The sequence below is a fragment of the Bubalus bubalis genome, chromosome 20 (genome assembly GCF_019923935.1).
Source record: "Bubalus bubalis isolate 160015118507 breed Murrah chromosome 20, NDDB_SH_1, whole genome shotgun sequence".
Lineage (NCBI taxonomy): Eukaryota > Metazoa > Chordata > Mammalia > Artiodactyla > Bovidae > Bubalus > Bubalus bubalis.
The window spans coordinates 42661768-42680285 of record NC_059176.1 but is presented as its reverse complement, the minus strand read 5'-3'; the positions used below and the strand labels follow the sequence as shown (position 1 = coordinate 42680285).

General features: G+C 43.3%; 1 protein-coding gene and 1 long non-coding RNA gene across 2 annotated transcripts in view; one reads left to right on the top strand and one right to left on the bottom strand.

The window, feature by feature from the left end:
- TRPM1 (transient receptor potential cation channel subfamily M member 1) overlaps nucleotides 1-2313 on the bottom strand; it is a 76111-nt gene extending 73798 nt beyond the window's left edge. The window contains exons 1-2 of the mRNA XM_045163764.1: nucleotides 2142-2313; nucleotides 1830-1870 (exon numbers count right to left, since the gene is read on the bottom strand). Coding sequence (XP_045019699.1) covers nucleotides 1830-1870; nucleotides 2142-2313 — 213 coding nt within the window. The remainder of the gene's footprint in view (nucleotides 1-1829; nucleotides 1871-2141) is intronic.
- Nucleotides 2314-4361: 2048 nt separating this feature from the next.
- LOC123330832 lies at nucleotides 4362-17860 on the top strand. The gene is made up of 3 exons (XR_006547025.2): nucleotides 4362-4419; nucleotides 10172-10232; nucleotides 17455-17860. It is a non-coding gene; the product is annotated as an uncharacterized LOC123330832 (long non-coding RNA).
- The last annotated feature ends 658 nt before the right edge of the window (nucleotides 17861-18518 follow it).

Sequence of the window (18518 nt, the reverse complement as noted above, 5' to 3'; positions counted from 1 at the left end):
TTATGGGACAAATATCACTGCAAATGCCATGAATCAAAACTGCTGCTTGAGGGGCTTCCCTGGGGGTTCAGTGGTAAAGAATCCTCCTGCCAACGCAGGAAACATGGATTTGATCTCTGATTCGGAAAGATCTCACATGCTGTGGAGCAACGAAGCCTGTGCTCTAGAGCCCAGGACCCACAATTACTGAAGTCTGTGTGCCCTAGAGTCTGTGCTCTGCAATAAGAGAAGCCTGAGCACCACAACTAGAGAGTAGCCCCCACTGGCCACAACTAGAGTGATGCCCACACAGCAATGAAGAGCTATCACAGCCATAAATAAACAAATCAAATTATATATATATATTATATATATAATATATAAAATATATATAAATATATATAAACATATATATTTATATATTATATATAATATATAAAATATATATTATATATAATTATATATTTAAACATATAAAATTATATATTTATTTATATATAAATATATAAAAAATATATAAATAAATATATATATTATATATATTTATATATATTATATATATATATTTTTTGCTCAATAGTTTGCAAAATGTAATTTGGTGAACATTCCCAAAGACAACCCTTTCCCAAAATCAGACCTGTATTACTAAGGTCCTCTCCCAGAGAGGCCGATCGTCCCTCTTAATTCCTCCATAAATATTTACTTCAGACTCAGCAAATCTGTCTTGTCTTTTTTCTCCTGACCTCTCTCTCTTCTTTTATTCCCATCTCCTACCCCTGGTCAACCAAGAACAAATCCTGTAAATATTTTCAACCTTCCCCACATTCCCACTATTTTTGCTAATATTTGCTAAAGTTTACAAATTTTCTGATAACAAAAGGAAAATGTATTTGTTATCGAATATTGTTAAAGTAAAAGAAAAAGAAATGTACAAATGAATAAATAAACATCACACATACTAACTGCATTTAAAATAATGGCTAGCATTTCAATGTATTCCTTGGCTTTTTCCTATGAATAGATAAGATGTGTGTGTGTGTGTGTGTGTGTGTGTGTGTGTGAGTGTGTGCACACATGTGTAATGAAAACTATGATTATCCTGCTTTGTCATTATTCATTCTTCTCTGTCGTTTAAAAAGTTAATACATTACAAAGACTTCCCTGGTGGTGCAGTGGTTAAGGCTTCACTTTCCAGTGCTAGAGAGGAGAGTTTTATCCCTGGTCAGGGAGCTAAAATCCTTGATGGCTCAAGGCCCAAAACCCAAAACATACAACAGAAGCAGTATTGTAACAAATTAAGTAAAGACTTTAAAAATGGTCCACATCAAAAAAAAAAAAAGACTACATTTCACCTTGTAGATAGACCACGATTATGCGTCCAGTGCTTTATTTCCGCGTTTGGATTGTCCCCTGTGTCTTACTGTAGTAAACAGCGCTCTATAAATGTTGGCTTACATCTACATTAATCCATCAGGATTATTGCCTTAGGACATATCCTTAGTTGTGCAGTTGTTGGACTTGGGCGTGTGTGCATGCTAAGTTGTGTCCAACTCTTTGTGACCCCATGGACTATAGCCCGCCAGACTCCTCTGTCCATGGGATTTCCCAGGCAAGAATACTGGAGTGGGTTGCCATGCCCTCTTCCAGGGGGCATGCCCTTCTCCAGGGATCAAACCCACGTCTCCTGGATCTCCTGCACTGGCAGGTGAACTGCCTTCTAGAAGCCAGTTCCCATTTCCCACCCCCCGCCCCCTAGCAGTGAGAAGGAATCTCCATCTTCCTTTACAGCCAATCAATCTTTCCACCGAGGTTTTAACTAACAGCTAAAATGTCAGCTAATAAAGGCTTACAGGGACATCCCGGCCAAGAGGAAGATGCACAGATGCACATTCTGCAGGAAGCAGGAAACCAAGGTAAGATGCTGGGGAGTAAAGGCCAGGAGGCCAAGCCCTGGAGCTGGAGCTTCTCAGCAGAACCCTGGCATCTGCATTTAGACACTGGAGCCTGGTGGTGGCCGGTTCCATAGACTTGTCCCTTCAGGGAACATGGATTCACTGGCTCTTCCCACATGACCTTGTCCAGCCAGGGTCCACAGGAGAGGAGCTGGAGGCCCCAGGAAGCTGAGTCCTACACCTCCAACACTTCCCCATGCCTGAGCTTACCTGTCACAGTGCAACTGCACTCCCCCACACCTGAGCTTGCCTGCCCCAGCACGGGGCCAAGAGGGTGCAGCTGGCCTCCTTCCGCCTCCTCCTCTGGCCAGGCAGGAGGCTGGCAGAGGAGGGCCAACCCTTTAAGAGGGGGCGTCCACATGAGGAGCACGTGAGCCCCCATACTGAGCTCTCATGATCCCCATGAGGCTTGTGACCTCGCTTCCAGGCCCAAAAAGGAAGCCAAAGCCCAGCCCACCAGGCTGTTCAATGTCGATGCCACGAAAGCAGCCTTGGGGTTTGGGGAGGCGGGAGGAGGGGAGCGAGAACTTTCCCTTTGAAGTGACCCTTCCCCCAGCAGCCCTTCCCAGCTAAAAATGTCAGTACTGTTTGAATAATTGAGACAATTGGACATAACTGGCTCTTTCAGCAGACTCTTGGCTTGAAGGCAGTGCCCTAATTACCCTAATCCTTTCACATCATCTGAGGCTGGGCCAGAGGTCAAGGTGGACGTGAGTCCCATGTGACTGTCAGCCTTGTCTTGGTGCCCCTGAGCCCCAGGTTCCCACTCCAACCACAGCCCGAGCGACCTATGTCCACAATCACCCCACATCTACCCTGATGAGAGCTTCTAAGGTTTGCTGTAATGATTAGTCCAGTGATCAAGAAGATCAAACAGGTCAGTCTTCAAGGAAATCAACCCTGAATATTCATTGGAAGGACTGATGCTGAAGCTCCAATACTTTGGCCACCTGATGGGAAGAACTGACTCACTGGAAAAGACCCTAATGGGGGGAAAGATTGAGGGCAAAAGGAGAAGGGGGCAGGAGAGGATGAGATGGCTAAATAACATCACCGATTCAATGGACATGAATTGAGGAAAGAAGAAACCCAAGCCCTGAAATTCTCCCACCCATGGCCTTCCACACAAGGAACACCTCCCCAACAGAGGAGGCTGCAAGTCTCCTCAGTCTGGGTTCCATCTGTCATCACAGAGGAGCCAACAGAGATGCAGGCAGACTGGACCCAAGGGGCATTAGGGGAGTTCCCACTTTACAGATGAGTAGACTGAGGATCATGTGAGTCAAGAGGCTGTTTGCCCAGACATTGTGAGAGGCAGGCAGGACCCTAACTGGCCCAGGCTGTCAGGTCCACCCTGTAGAGCTCCTGGGACCAGGCCAAGCCTGGGACCAGCCCCCACCGCCAGCTGCAGGAGGACATACCCACACCTGGGGGGTGCCCAGAGGCTTGGGGAGCCTCTGAAGTTTGGAGGTGGATGCAGGATTGTGCAGGGGGCCTGGGGAGGGGAGGTCTATCCTTTGCTTTCAGCAGCTTGTCTCAGGTCTCTCCCCACTAAAGCTTGACGGCTTTATCCCAGCAGAGTGGGTGCCAGGGTCGGGTAAAGTGTGACTCCTGCCAAGCTTTGCCCATGCACACAGCCTGGAGTGAGTCAGCAGTGCCCGCCCTGAAGCAGCTCTGGCCTAGCAGCAGGGTTATATGCCCTGTAGACCACATCCCTGATGGGCTCACAGCTTTTAGCAGGAGTCTTTCTGGGCAGAAGGTGGGCTGCAGGTGGCTGTAGGTCTGAGTGCATGGCTTGAGGCAAAATTATGGGTGCTGGGCGCTTCTGGGGCATCAGGAATCAGACTGGAGCAACTAGGGAGGCCTCCCACCTTCCCTGTGGCTGCCTCTATGGCCAGCCCCACCATGGCTGCAGAACGTGAAACCTGGTGATCAGTGTCAAGGACCAACCCCATCCCAGCCATCCAGTAAGTGGCTCTCCAGTCAGTGGACACGACTGTCACTGGTCATTTAGGCCCTTCTCAGGGTCAGATAAGATGGAGAGAATGGGATCCCCAGACCTCTGCAAGCCAATGCCCATCCTCCCTGGGACCAGTGTGCTGAGCCCAGCCCCCTGGGACTGCCACATGCAACACAGTGGCCCCAGCCCCATCTGCCTGCTCACTGAGAACATGAAACATGGCCCGTTCAATTTGAGATGAAATCTATGCATAAAACACATGAAATGGCCAAGACTGGTGATCGTATTTTTTACTTATTGCATGTTGAAATGATATTTTGGATGTTTGCAGTTGAATAAAACATTATTTTAAAATATTATTAGAGGGAGGAGCCAAGATGGCGGAGGAGTAGGACAGGGAGAACACTTTCTCCCCCACAAATTCATCAAAAGAACATTTAAACGCTGAGTAAATTCCACAAAACAACTTCTGAAGGCCGGCAGAGGACATCAGGCACCCAGAAAAGCAACCCAAGTCTTCGAAAGGAGGTAGGAAAAAATATAAAAGACAAAAAAAGAGACAAAAGAGGGAGGGACGGAGTTCCGTCCCGGGAAAGGAGTCTTAAAAAGAGAGAAGTTTCCAAACACCAAGAAACCTTCTCACTGCCGAATCTGTGCTGAGCTTTGGAAGCACAGAGGGCAACATAACAGGGAGGAAAAATAAATAAACAATTAAAACCCGCAGATTGCGAGCCCTACGGTAACTCCCCACAGCGGAGAAGCAGCGCAGACGCCTGCATCCGCCATTAGCAAGCAGGGGCTGGGCAGGGAGGCGCAGCGCGGCTGCATCACTTAGGGTAAGGACCTGGCCTGAATACCCTGAGCGCTATCTGAGCGAAATAATTTGGGCTAGTAAACCAGACTGTGAGATATCTACCACGCGAAAAGCCAGCCCTAACCTAAGACACCGCCAGGCCTGCGCACAGAACAAAGGACTGAACGGAGATAGCCAGCTGCAGACCTTCCCCCTCCGGTGACAGGCAGCCAGAACCGGAAGGGGGCAATCGCAGCCCCAGAGAGACATTATCTATAAAACTGTAAGCAGGCTTCTTTGCTAACTAAAACTTCCTGGAGGTCTGGACGGTCAACATCTGCCTGAGAAGGTGCGCCGGTTGTACACCTAGATAAACGAGCGGTGGGGAGGTGATAAGTCGCAGCAATCACGCTCGCCAAACACCTCATCACCTGAGCTGCTCGGACCTGGGAAGGTCACAAAACGCAGGCCCAACCGAGTCTGCGCCTCTGAGGACTACCGGAGTGTCTGAACCTGAGCAGCTTGGACCTGGGAGGTACAGGCAGCCCAGGGCCGGCCACAGATGGTTCCTGGCGGAGCAACCTAGAGCCCGAGCAGTGTGGGCAGGGAGGCTACACGTGCCGTGAGCGGGGGGCAGACCCATTGTGGCTGAGGCACTACGAGCACACGCCAGTGTTATTTGCAGCATCCCTCCCTCCCTCCCAACAGCGAGACTGAACAAGTGAGCCTAAAAAAAAAAAAAAAAAGTATCCTCCACCATCCCCTTTGTGTCAGGGCGGAAACCAGACACTGAAGAGACCAGCAAACAGAAGAAGCTGTAACAGAGGGAACCGCCTTGGAAGCTACAGGCAATAGATTAAAACCCTGTGGTTACTACCGACTACATAGGAAGGGGCCTATAGATCTTGAGAAATATAAGTCGGACCAAGAAACTAGCCAAAAATGAACTGAACCCACAATACTCACAACAAAACCAGAGAAAGTCCTGGATATATTTTTACGATCATTCTTTCTTTCTTCCTTTTTTTTTTAATTAAAAAAAAATTTAAGTCCTCTATTATTCCTTTAATTTTCACTTTTATAACCTATTACTTTGAAAAAAAAAAAAGGCCCTTTTTTTTTTACAGCAAACTTCATATATATATTTTTTATAACTTTCTGACCTTGTTTTTTTTTCTTCTTCCTCTCTTTAACATTGTATTTTTGAAATTCCAAACTCTACTCTAGATTTTTAATTTTAGCTTTTTGATATTTGTTATCAATTTTGTACCTATAGTTTTTTTTTTATAATTTCTGTGACTTTTTTTTTCTGTTTCTCTTCTTCTTTTATATAACATTGTATATCTGAAATTCCAAACTCTACTCTAGATTTTTAACTTTTGCTTTTTGGTATTAGTCATCAATTTTGTACCTATATTCTCTTTATAATTTTCGCGACCTTGTTTGTTTTTTTTTATTCGTTTTTTCTCTCTTTCTTTTCCTTCTTCTTTTCTTTAACATCGTATTTTGAAATTCCAAACTCTACTCTAGATTTTTAATTTTTGCTTTTATGTATTTGTTACCAATTTTGTACCTTTAAGAACCCACTCTTCAGTACCCATTTTTCACTAGGGTACGAGATTACTGGCTTGACTGCTCTCTCTCCCTTTGGACTCTCCTTTTTCTCCACCAGGTCACCGGTGTCTCCTCCCTAACCCCTCTCTACTCTACCCAACTCTGTGAATTTCTGTGTGTTCCAGATGGGGAGAACACTTAGGGAACTGATTACTGGCTGGATCTGTCTCCCTCCTTTTCATTCCCACCTTTTATCCTCCTGGCCACCTCTGTCTCCTTCCTCCTTCTTCTCTCCTCTGTATAACTCCGTGAACATTTCTGAGTGGTCCAGTTGTGGAGTGCACATAAGGAAGTGATTACTGGCTAGCCCACTCTCTCCTCTATTGATTCCACCTCATCTCATTCAGGTCACCTCTAAATCCCTCCTCTCTCGTCTCTTCTCCATGTAACGCTGTGAACCTCTCTGGGTGACCCTCACGGTAGAGAAACTTTTCATCTTTAATGTAGATGTTTTATCAATGGTGCTGTATAGAAGGCGAAGTTTTGAAACTACTGTAAAAATAAGACCAATAACTGGAAGCAGGAGGCTTAAGTCCAAACCCTGACTCCAGGGAACTCCTGACTCCAAGGAACATTAATTGACAGGAGCTCATCAAACGCCTCCATACCGACACTGAAACCAAGCACCACACAAGGGCCAAAAAGTTCCAGGGCAAGACATACCAAGCAAATTCTCCAGCAATAAAGGAACACAGCCCTGAGTTCCAAGATATAGGCTGCCCAAAGTCACCCCAAAGCCACAGACATCTCATAACTCATTACTGGACACTTCATTGCACTCCAGAGAGAAGAAATCCAGCTCCACCCACCAGAACACTGACACAAGCTTCCCTAACCAGGAAAACTTGACAAACCACCTGTACAAACCCACACACAGCGAGGAAACGCCACAATAAAGAGAACTCCACAAACTGCCAGAATACAGATAGGACACCCCAAACTCAGCAATTTAAACAAGATGAAGAGACAGAGGAATACCCAGCAGATAAAGGAACAGGATAAATGCCCACCAAACCAAACAAAAGAGGAAGAGATAGGGAATATACCTGATAAAGAATTCCGAATAATGATAGTGAAATTGATCCAAAATCTTGAAATCAAAATGGAATCACAGATAAATAGCCTGGAGACAAGGATTGAGAAGATGCAAGAAAGGTTTAACAAGGACCTAGAAGAAATAAAAAAGAGTCAAAATATAATGAATAATGCAATAAATGAAATTAAAAACACTCTGGAGGCAACAAATAGTAGAATAACAGATGCAGAAGATAGGATTAGTGAATTAGAAGATAGAATGGTAGAAATAAATGAATCAGAGAGGATAAAAGAAAAACGAATTAAAAGAAATGAGGACAATCTCAGAGACCTCCAGGACAATATTAAACGCTACGACATTCGAATCATAGGGGTCCCAGAAGAAGACGACAAAAAGAAAGACCATGAGAAAATACTTGAGGAGATAATAGTTGAAAACTTCCCTAAAATGGGGAAGGAAATAATCACCCAAGTCCAAGAAACCCAGAGAGTCCCAAACAGGATAAACCCAAGGCGAAACACCCCAAGACACATAGTAATCAAATTAACAAAGATCAAACACAAAGAACAAATATTAAAAGCAGCAAGGGAAAAGCAACAAATAATACACAAGGGAATTCCCATAAGGATAACAGCTGATCTTTCAGTAGAAACTCTTCAAGCCAGGAGGGAATGGCAAGACATACTTAAAGTGATAAAAGAAAATAACCTACAGCCCAGATTATTGTACCCAGCAAGGATCTCATTCAAATATGAAGGAGAAATCACGGAGAAGGCAATGGCACCCCACTCCAGTACTCTTGCCTGGAAAATCCCATGGACGGAGGAGCCTGGTAGGCTGCAGTCCATGGGGTCTCGAAGAGTCGGACACGACTGAGTGACTTCACTTTCACTTTTCACTTTCCTGCATTGGAGAAGGCAATGGCAACCCACTGCAGTGTTCTTGCCTGGAGAATCCCAGGGACGGGGGAGCCTGGTGGGCTGCCATCTATGGGGTCACACAGAGTCGGACATGACTGAAGTGACTTAGCAGCAGCAGCAGGAGAAGTCACATCTTAGCACTCTGTGTCCACTCCTAGAGTCTCTGCCACTCTCAAGAGATCAAGGAAATACTCTCAGGGGTCTTGGATGGGCAGGAAGCTATCCCCCCTTCAAAAATTAAATGTAATTCTTACTGAAAAAAAAAATATGAAGGAGAAATCAAAAGCTTTTCAGACAAGCAAAAGCTGAGAGAATTCTGCACCACCAAACCAGCTCTCCAACAAATACTAAAGGATATTCTCTAGACAGGAAACACAAAAACGATGTATAAATTCGAACCCAAAACAATAAAGTAAATGGCAACGGGATCATACTTATCAGTAATTACCTTAAATATAAATGGGTTGAATGCCCCAACCTAAAGACAAAGACTGGCTGAATGGATACAAAAAACAAGACCCCTACATATGTTGTCTACAAGAGACCCACCTCAAAACAGGGGGCACATAAAATATTATTAATATTTTAATATATTCTATTTTAATATTTTAATTTTCAATACGATTAATACTAGGAGGAAAATATGAGTAAGTTTTATGTACAGTTTGATTCCAGCTATAAAAATATACTTAGAGAAAAAAGGACCAGAAAGGAACATGATATGCTAACAGGTTATGTTAATAAAAACATGTGATTTTTATCACATATATTAATTTAGGTAATATACATAAAAGAAAATTCATCATGAGTTCATACTGATAATTTCCCATTCAGATTTAGAAACTGATTTTCTTTAAAGTTCTTGATTTTATATTTATGTCTCTTTTTCTTTATGCTCTCTTATCTTCAGGTCATTGACACAGTTTCTCTTTTGCTTTAACTTAGGTAAAGTTTCAGAGCAACAGTGTTGCTGTGACCCGTAAATTACTGAAAGCAGTTTAAAATGTTGTTTTATTTTTCTTTTCGGTCTGAGGTATATCCTATCAAGGACTTTCCAGGTGGCTCAAGTGCTAAAGAACTCACCTGCCAATGTGGGAGACAGAGAGATAGCAGATCTATCCCGGGTCAGGAAGATCCCCTGGAGGTGGCCTCGCAACCCACTCCAGTATTTTGCCTAGAGAATCTCATGGTCAGAGGAACCTGGCTGGCTACAGTCTATGGGGTCCCAAACAGCTGAACCCAACTGAAGACACTTAGTACACACACACACATATCCCATCAGGGTTTTCACATTACTTAAAATGATTCTGCCTTGTGTGGCTACTCAGCAAAAATGATACATAGTTGGATTCACTTATGGAATTTTCCCCTGGGTTTTTAGAAATTGGCTTCTCAATTTAATTTTGTTTTATAATTATATAAAATAGGATTGGGGGCAGGAGGAGAAGGGGACGACAGAGGATGAGATGGCTGGATGGCATCACTGACTCGATGGACATGAGTTTGGGTAAACTCTGGGAGTTGGTGATGGACAGGGAGGCCTGGCGTACTGCAATTCATGGGGTCGCAAAGAGTCGGACATGACTGAGCGACTGAACTGAACTGAAAATGATTACATTATTGCAAACTCAAAACTGCAAAGAAGGTTTTTTCTTTGTGTCTGGCTACTATTTCTATTTTCTCCTAAAGTTTATTTACTTTAAAGTGTAAAGTAAACTTTAAAATATTTTTTGTTTAATCTTTCTCCTTTTGAGTATTAGTATATAATATTAATTCTGTGTCTATATAGACACATGTATTTTTTTTTTCATGGAACTGGTAGAGGACTTTATACACTTTTTCCCACCTTGCTTTTTGTATTTATATTCTCCACTTTGGGGAGGCATTACTTAGCCATGTCTCATTTCTTTTTTGTAGCTGTGTATCCTGAATCCTTCAGTGAATGCATGAAAATTGATTCAACCAGACGGACACTTGGGTGAGTTTTGGTCTTTACAAATCACCGAGCAGCAAAAAGCCTTGCCGTGTGTCCTTTTGTATTTTGCCAGTCATCTCTAGGCTAGTTTCCTAGAAGTGAGATTATTGGAATTAAGGGTAAATGCACACATAATTTTGCTAACATTGCAAAGTTTCCCTCCATAGAGGTTGCTGCTGTTGCTGCTGCTAAGTCGCTTCAGTCGTGTCCGACTCTGTGCGACCCCATAGACGGCAGCCCACCAGGCTCCGCTATCCCTGGGATTCTCCAGACAAGAACACTGGAGTGGGTTGCCATTGCCTTCTCTGCCATAGAGGTTGCACCATCTTGCATTCCCACCAGTATTTTATGAGAATTGTTTCCCCACAGCTTTGTCTATAGAATGTGTTATTAAACTTTTGGATTTTTTGTTCATCTTATTAAGAAATGGTGTCTTAATAAGTATAGTTTTCATTTCTTGCAATGCTCTTGTCCAGTTTTATTGTTTGTTTGCTTGGTTTTTAATCAGGATAATCCTGGCTTCACAGAATGACCTGGGAAATGTTTCACCTTCCATTTTCTGTACGAGTTGGTGAAAGATTAGTATTAATTCTTCTTTACAAGTTTGATGGAATTTATAAGTGAAACCATCTGAGCCTGGGGTTTTCTTTGTGGGAAGTTTTAAAGTTAATAGTTCAAGCTCTTTGCTTTTCATAGATCTTCTCAGACTTTTCTGTTTCTTCTTGAGGCAGTCTTAATATTTTGTATCTTTCCAGGAATTTGTTCATTACAGCTGGGTTTTTAGTTGTTATACACTAAAACTGCACGGGCATGTAGTTGTTTATGGTTTTCCCTTAAAATTATCCTTTTTATTTCCAGAAGATCAGTGGTGGTATCCTGTCTTTCACTCTTGATTTTACTAACTTGAGTCTTCTTTTTTTTTTTTTATTGGTTAGTTAACTAACTTATCAATGGTGTTTATCTTTCCAAGAAAACAGCTTTTGGTTTCATTGATTTCTTCTATTGTTTTCCTATTCTCTATTATATTTCTTTCTACTCTAATCTTATTTCCTTCCTTCTGCTTGATTCAGGTTTAGTTTGCTCTGTTTTTGTTTGCTTTTTTTTTTTTTTTTTAGTTTTCCAAGGCTGAAGATTATTGACTTGAGATCTTTCATTATTAATACAGGTGTCCAGGGAGGGATGAGAAAGCCCTGGGGAGTGCCAAGTGCTTGGGCCAGCACTGGCCATTTGTGAATCCTGACCTAGAGGTCTGTCCCAAAGGCCTTCTTCTGAAAGTCTCATTTGATGCAGGACTTGTACCTGCTCGACAGACTATGCTGCTCCTGGAAATGGCTGCAGGAGTGAACATCCACTTTCAATATTTCTGAATTATTTACATACATTTTAAAACCAGGTAGTGTTGACTTATGACCTATGACCCCATTGGCAGAATCTTTGAAACAAAGCTGAAATGGTAGATTTATCAAACAAATATATTTGCTTTGTAAATTAAAATTCACATGTCATCAAACAATGCCTGTATACATGAGGAAGGTCAGAGTGGACTTGAAGGCCTTTGATACTGAGATCAAGGATAGTCATAAAAATAAATGGAAAACTTGATCAGGCAGAGACTGACAGGTTCATCAAAACCTTTGATCACCATAAACTCTGACTCCATGGCTCTGGAAATCCTCCACCGACTGACAGAAGAACAAGGAAGGTTTTTCTACTTTGGGGAAAGAAGATCCTCAAACATCTGGGACACAAGCCTGGGAAGCTCACCCCTCTCTGTCTGAAAAGCAGAGGGTCTTTCTGGTGAATCTCAGGGGCCACATAGACCAAAATGCATAGGTCATTCTCCAAAGGGTGCTTCTCTGATCAATAGTTGAATATTGGCAGCAGCTTTTTTACATTCCCTCCTCCTCTCCACATGGCTCTAGACTGGTAAAGACAGAGCTTTGGTCATTCTTCGGTGGAGGACACAGGCCAAGAGAGTCCAAATGGACAACAGCTTCCTATCTAATCCTGGGCGCTTTCTCTTCATTTTTCCTTTTTCTCTTCTCCTTATTTATTTTGGCTTCTCAATGGGTTATGTTGCAATGCTGGCAGATGATATGTCCTGGAATCACAAGCACATGGGCAAAAAAAAAAAACAAAAAAAAACAAACATTGACTGTATTTTAGTTTCCAGAATAATCTCTGCAGTAAAAAGAAAGCTGGTGATTTTGTGGTGGAAATGACCAATTGCCTCACAGCTTTGTAGGAGCCTCACACTGGTGTGGTTGTTGTTGTTCAGTTGCTAAGTTCTGTCCAACTCTTTTCAACCCCATGGACTGCAGCACGCCAGGCTTACCTGTCCTTCACTATCTCCTGGAGTTTGGTCAAATTCATGTTCATTGAGTTGGTGATGTTATCAATCCATCTCATCCTTAACCGCCCCCTTCTCCTTTTGCCTTCAATATTTTCCAATGAGTCAGCGCTTCGCATCAGGTGGCCAAAGTATTGGAGCTTCAACTTCATCATCAGTCCTTCCAATGATTATTCAGGGTTGATTTCCTTTAGGATTGACTAGTTTGATCTCCTTGCAGTCCAACAGGCCCTCAAGAGTCTTCTCCAGCACCACAATTTGAAAGCATCAATTCTTTTTTTTTTTAATTGGAGGCTAATTACTTTACAATATTGTAGTGGTTTTTGCCATACATTGACATGAATCAGCCATGGGTGTACATGTGTTCCACATCCTGAACCCCCCTCCCACCTCCCTCCCCATCCCATCCCTCAGGGTCATCCAAGTGCACCACCCCTGAGCACCCTGTCTCATGTATCAAACCTGGAATGACGATCTATTTCACATACGGTAATATACATGTTTCAATGTTATTCTCTCAAATCATCCCACCCTCGCCTTCTCCCATAGAGTCCAAAAGTCTGCTCTTTACATCTATGTCTCTTTTTCTATCTCACTTATAGGGTCATTGTTACCATCTTTCTAAAGTCTATATATATACGTTAATATACTGTATTGGTGTTTTTCTTTCTGACTTTCTTCACTCTGTATAATAGGCTCCAGTTTCATCCACCTCATTAGAACTGATTCAAATGCATTCTTTTTAATGGCTGAGTAATATTCCATTGTGTATATGTACCACAGCTTTCTTATCCATTCATCTGCTGATGGACATCTAGGTTGCTTCCATGTCCTAGCTATTGTAAACAGCGCTGCGATGAACATTGGGGTACACATGTCTCTTTCATTTCTGGTTTCCTTGGTGTGTATGCCCAGCAGTGGGATTGCTGGGTCGTATGGCAGTTCTATTTCCAGTTTTTTAAGGGTTCTCCACACTGTTCTCCATAGTGGCTGTACTAGTTTGCATTCCCACCAACAGTGTAAGAGGGTTCCCTTTTCTCAGCACACTCTCGAAAGCGTCAATTTTTTGTACTCAGCCTTCTTTATGGACCAATTCTCACATCTGTACGTGACTGCTTTGACTATATGGACCTTGTTGGCAGTGATGTCTCTACTTTTTGATATGCTGTCTAGGTTTGTCATAGCTTTCCTTCCAAGGAGCAAGTGCCTTCTAATTTCACGGCTACAGTCACCATCCATAAATTCCAGGAACTGGGGTGGCCAGTCTGGGCACAGGAGAGTGTGTGCCTTGTCCTTCTGGGGGCTGGCCTGCTCATGGCTGGAGCTTCTGGGAGTCCCCAGGAGAGAACATTTTTATGAGCTGGTTTTTCTTCTCATCAAATTCCTGACATCTAGTTAATCTGCAAACTAATCAACCACATATAAGAAGACCCACTGCGTCTCGGTGGTGGAATCACCACACGTCTAATTCCACGATGTCATCTTCTGCTCTCTGGTGGGACTGAGGAGGGCCCTTCTTACAAATTCTGAGCACTGGCGGTTAATGCTTCTTCAACCTTCACTCTGGAACAGTGGCACATCTCCCGAAATGTGGGTCCAATTATGTGGAAGTCAATGTGACCTTGTCTTCCTTTGAGATGTCTGTGTTTCAGAGGAGACGTTTGGGCAGGAACCATGCAAGAAGTTGTTTTGCCTCCGTCTGACTTTGTTTATAGCAGCTGACTGCAAGAGCACAGACTCACTGGGAGATAAAAGGAGGAGCTTCAGCCTTAGGAAGCCAGCTGTGTCTTCTCACTCTGGGCCCTGAAAGATGTCTTGGAACACAGACACATTCTACACACAGGGCTTCCCCTGGCCACCTGGCACCTTGGTTGTTTCTACCTCACACCTCGTTGGAAAGGGAGTGCTCAGGATGGTCTTCATCAGCGTATCTCCTACCAGCCTCATCTCTTCTGAGCAATGCTTCACAGCTACTAAAATTTGGGTTTCACCCAATTTGGTTGCAATAATCAATGAAGAAAAAAAATACACCATTAGGCATATCCTGCAAATCTCAGTAAGGTTTCAAACAAAACATTCCGGGAATCAAGTACTCATTGTCACTTGAATCATGTTTCCATTAACAGTGACTCTTTGGTTTTTAATCGTTTGATGAAAATCTCCTGAAAAGTATCTGAAAAACAGGCCCAGGCAGGATGCTCTGGAGGAAGGTGGCCAGTGTGAGAGCACAGAGCTTATGGTCTGTAAGGTTCGGTTCTAGAAACAGCAAGAAAGATTCTGGCATTTTACTTTAAAAAAATTTTTTAAGTAGACTTTAATTTTAAAAACAGTTTTAGATTTATAGAAAAATTGAGAAGACAGTATACCCTGGACATGACTGAAGCGACTTAGCAGCAGCAGCAGCATACCCTGGATGGGAGGGGGATTGGGGGAGAATGGATACGTGTATATGTATGCCTGAGTCCCTTCACTGTTCACCTGAAGCTATCACAACATTGTTAATTGGCTATACCCCAATACAAAATGTTTTTGGTGTTAAAGAAAATAAAACCTAAAATAAATAGAAATAAAAAGAGAAAAGACAGTATAGATAGTTTCCATCTCCCCTAATACTCTTTAATAATATTAACATATTATTATGGTCCATTTATACTAGAATAAAAATGTATATATGTTGTATACACTGTTGTTGTTGTTGTTTGTTTAATTGCTAAGTCCTGTCTGGCTCTGTGTGACCCCTTGGACTGTATCCCGCCAGGCTCCTCTGTCCATGAGATTTCCCAGGCAAGCATACTGGAGTGGGTTGCCATTTCCTCCTCCAATACGTTATTCTGGTAGCATATATACGACTTAATGACAGAACAACAACAACATGCACTATGGTGCTTGTGTGTGTGCACAGTCACTCAGTTATGTCCAACTCTGTGATCCCATGGACTGCAGCCCACCATGTTCCTCTGTCCATGAGATTTTCCAGGCAAAAATACTGGAATGGGTTGCCATTTCCTTCTCCAGGGGTTCTTCCCAACCCAGTGATCTAAGCTGTGTCTCCTGCATTGGCAGGTGGATTCTTTAAAACTGCACCACCTGGGAAAGCCCCATATACTGTGGTATATTGTTACAGTTAATGAGCCAATATCGACATATTATCACTAACTAAAGATTATGCTTTATTCAGATTTCCTTCGTTTTTTAAATTTTATTTTTATTGGAATATAATTTCTTTACAATGTTGAGTTAGTTTCTGCTGTACAACAGCGTGAATCAGCCATATGTATACATATATCCCCTCCCTAGTGATCCTCCCTCTCACCCCACCCCCTCTTCCCACTCCTCTAGTCTTGGTACTCCTCTAGAGTACCAAGCTGAGTCCCCTGTGCAAAAAAACCAAACAACCCAATCAAAAAATGGGCAGAAGACCTAAATAGACATATCTCTAAAGAAGACATACAGATGGCCAAGAGGCACATGAAAAGATGGTCAATATAATTGAATATTAGAGAGATGCTAAAGCTGAAACTCCAGTACTTTGGCCACCTCATGCAAAGAGTTGACTCATTGGAAAAGACTCTGAGGCTGGGAGGGATTGGGGGCAGGAGGATAAGGGGATGACAGAGATGAGATGGCTGGATGGCATCACTGACTTGATGGACGTGAGTCTGAGTGAACTCCGGGAGTTGGTGATGGACAGGGAGGTCTGCCGTGCTGCGATTCATGGGGTCGCAAAGAGTCGGACACGACTGAGGGACTGATCTGATCTGAGAGAGATGCAAATCAAAACTACAATGAGGTATCACCTCACACCAGTCAGAATGGCCATTATCAAAAAATCTACAAACAATGAATGCTGGAGAGGGTGTGGAGAAAAGGGAACCCTCCTACACTGTGGGTGTGAATGTAAATTGATACAGCCAGGCTGTGTGGGGCCACCGAAGACAGCCGGCTGGGTCGTGGTGGAGAGGTCTGACAGAATGTGGTCCACTGGAGAAGGGAATGGCAAACCACTTCAGTATTCTTGTCTTGAGAACCCCATGAACAGTATGAAAAGGCAAAAAGATAGGACACTGAAAGATGAAGTCCCCAGGTCGGTAGGTGCCCAATATGCTACTGGAGATCAGTGGAGAAATAACTCCAGAAAGAATGAAGGGATGATGGCATCACCGACTTGATGGAAATGGGTTTGGGTAGACTCCGGGAATTAGTGATGGACAGGGAGGCCTGGCGTGCTGCGGTTCATGGGGTCACAAAGAGTCAGACACAACTGAGCGACTGAACTGAACTGAACTATAGAGAACAGTATGGAGTTTCCTTAAAAAACTAAACTTAGGTTCTTTTATCTAATTCCTTTCTCTGTTCCAAGGTCTCATATTATGTTTATTTTTTCCAACTTTATTGAAATAATTAACACACAACATTGTGTAAGTAAGTGTTGATCTGTTACATTTATAAATTGCAAAATGATTACCACAATAGTATTAGCTACCATCTCCACCCTCTTCTCTCTCTTTTTTTTTTTTTTTTTTTGTGGTGATACCACTTAAGGTCTATTTTCTTCCCAATACGCAGGCATGTAACTCAGTATTATTCCTCTAATCACCACGCTGTACATGAGATACTCAAATGTGTTCATCTTAAACTGAAACTTTCGACCTTTCAATAGGTTCTCCCCATTCCTGCCACCACCCAGCCCGTAGTAACCACCACTAGGTTTCTCTGAGAGTCTAAAAATTCCACATATAAAGGAAATCATACATTGTCTTCCTTTATCTGACTTATTTCAATTATTTCACTTAGAGCAATGCCTTCCAGGTCCGGGGAGGGGAGAAATCATGAGATTTCCTTCTTCTCAGGACTGAATCACTCTATTTTTTTCAGGTCACCATTTCTCTCCCAGTTGATTCAGAAAGCAAGCAAACAACAAACAACGCTGGCTATGAGATTGTTAGCAATGAGTCCGGAATTTCCCCTAGTGCTGGAAAACTCTGCTAGCTGAGATTTCTCTCCCCATCACACCCAGTTCCCTCCTCCCAAGGTACCAATTAAACTTTTTTTAAGCCCCTGAGATGAAGAGGAATATCTCTGCTGTGAGGAGTTCCTAATTCAGTGATGCTGCTCCTTAGAGAATCAAGTCTGCCCAGGAACAACATTCCCTAAACTTCTAAACTGGGCTCCTCCGAGACTGGACATTCTCAAAAAATGGTCCCACATGAATTATCTGAGACCATTTTGCAGATTGTATTTTCCTTTTAGAGATTCACATGTTAGGATGTGGAAAGGCTCTGAGAAGTCCTACAACCAATAAATGTCTTTAATTTTACATAACCCATTGTTCTCCAAACTCGTTGGCCCTTAATCCCCCTTTTTCCTCTGAAGTACCTCCAAGTGTATCTCAGATCCAAAGTCACAAGGGAGGGTTTGGGAAACCCCCTCCCCAAGTACCAGGAGCTTAACCATCTGGGGGGCTGATAACTGTTCTGAGGCAAACTGACCCCTGCCCATGTCCATCTGAAGGTCTGGAGATGGGACGCTAAGGATCCCTATAGAAACCTCCTTGGCTTTGGTGAGGTGGGATCATCTCCCAGTGTGGATTCTGTCTGAATCACTCCCACTGTCACCCACCTTCAGTTGGGTGACAACAATGGTATCTGATGAAAGTGTCCCAGCTAAACCAGCTAGAAATGGAGGCAGACCCCTGCCCTCTCAGACTCCAGGGTCTGTCCCCTGATCCCCCTGCCAGACAGGACCTGGAGAGTCGGGGGCAGAGGGTGGTCTGGTGACTGTCCTGTGGCCAGTTGTCACGCTCAGCATTCTGTGCAACCCTGTCTCTGTGGTCCTGCTCCCACTCTATTAGACCAGGCAACTCTGCCCTCTCTTTGCAGGGCTCTAAAGCTTGCCCTCCTTCCCTCCTTCTCTTTCTTGCCCTTGACATTTTATCCAGC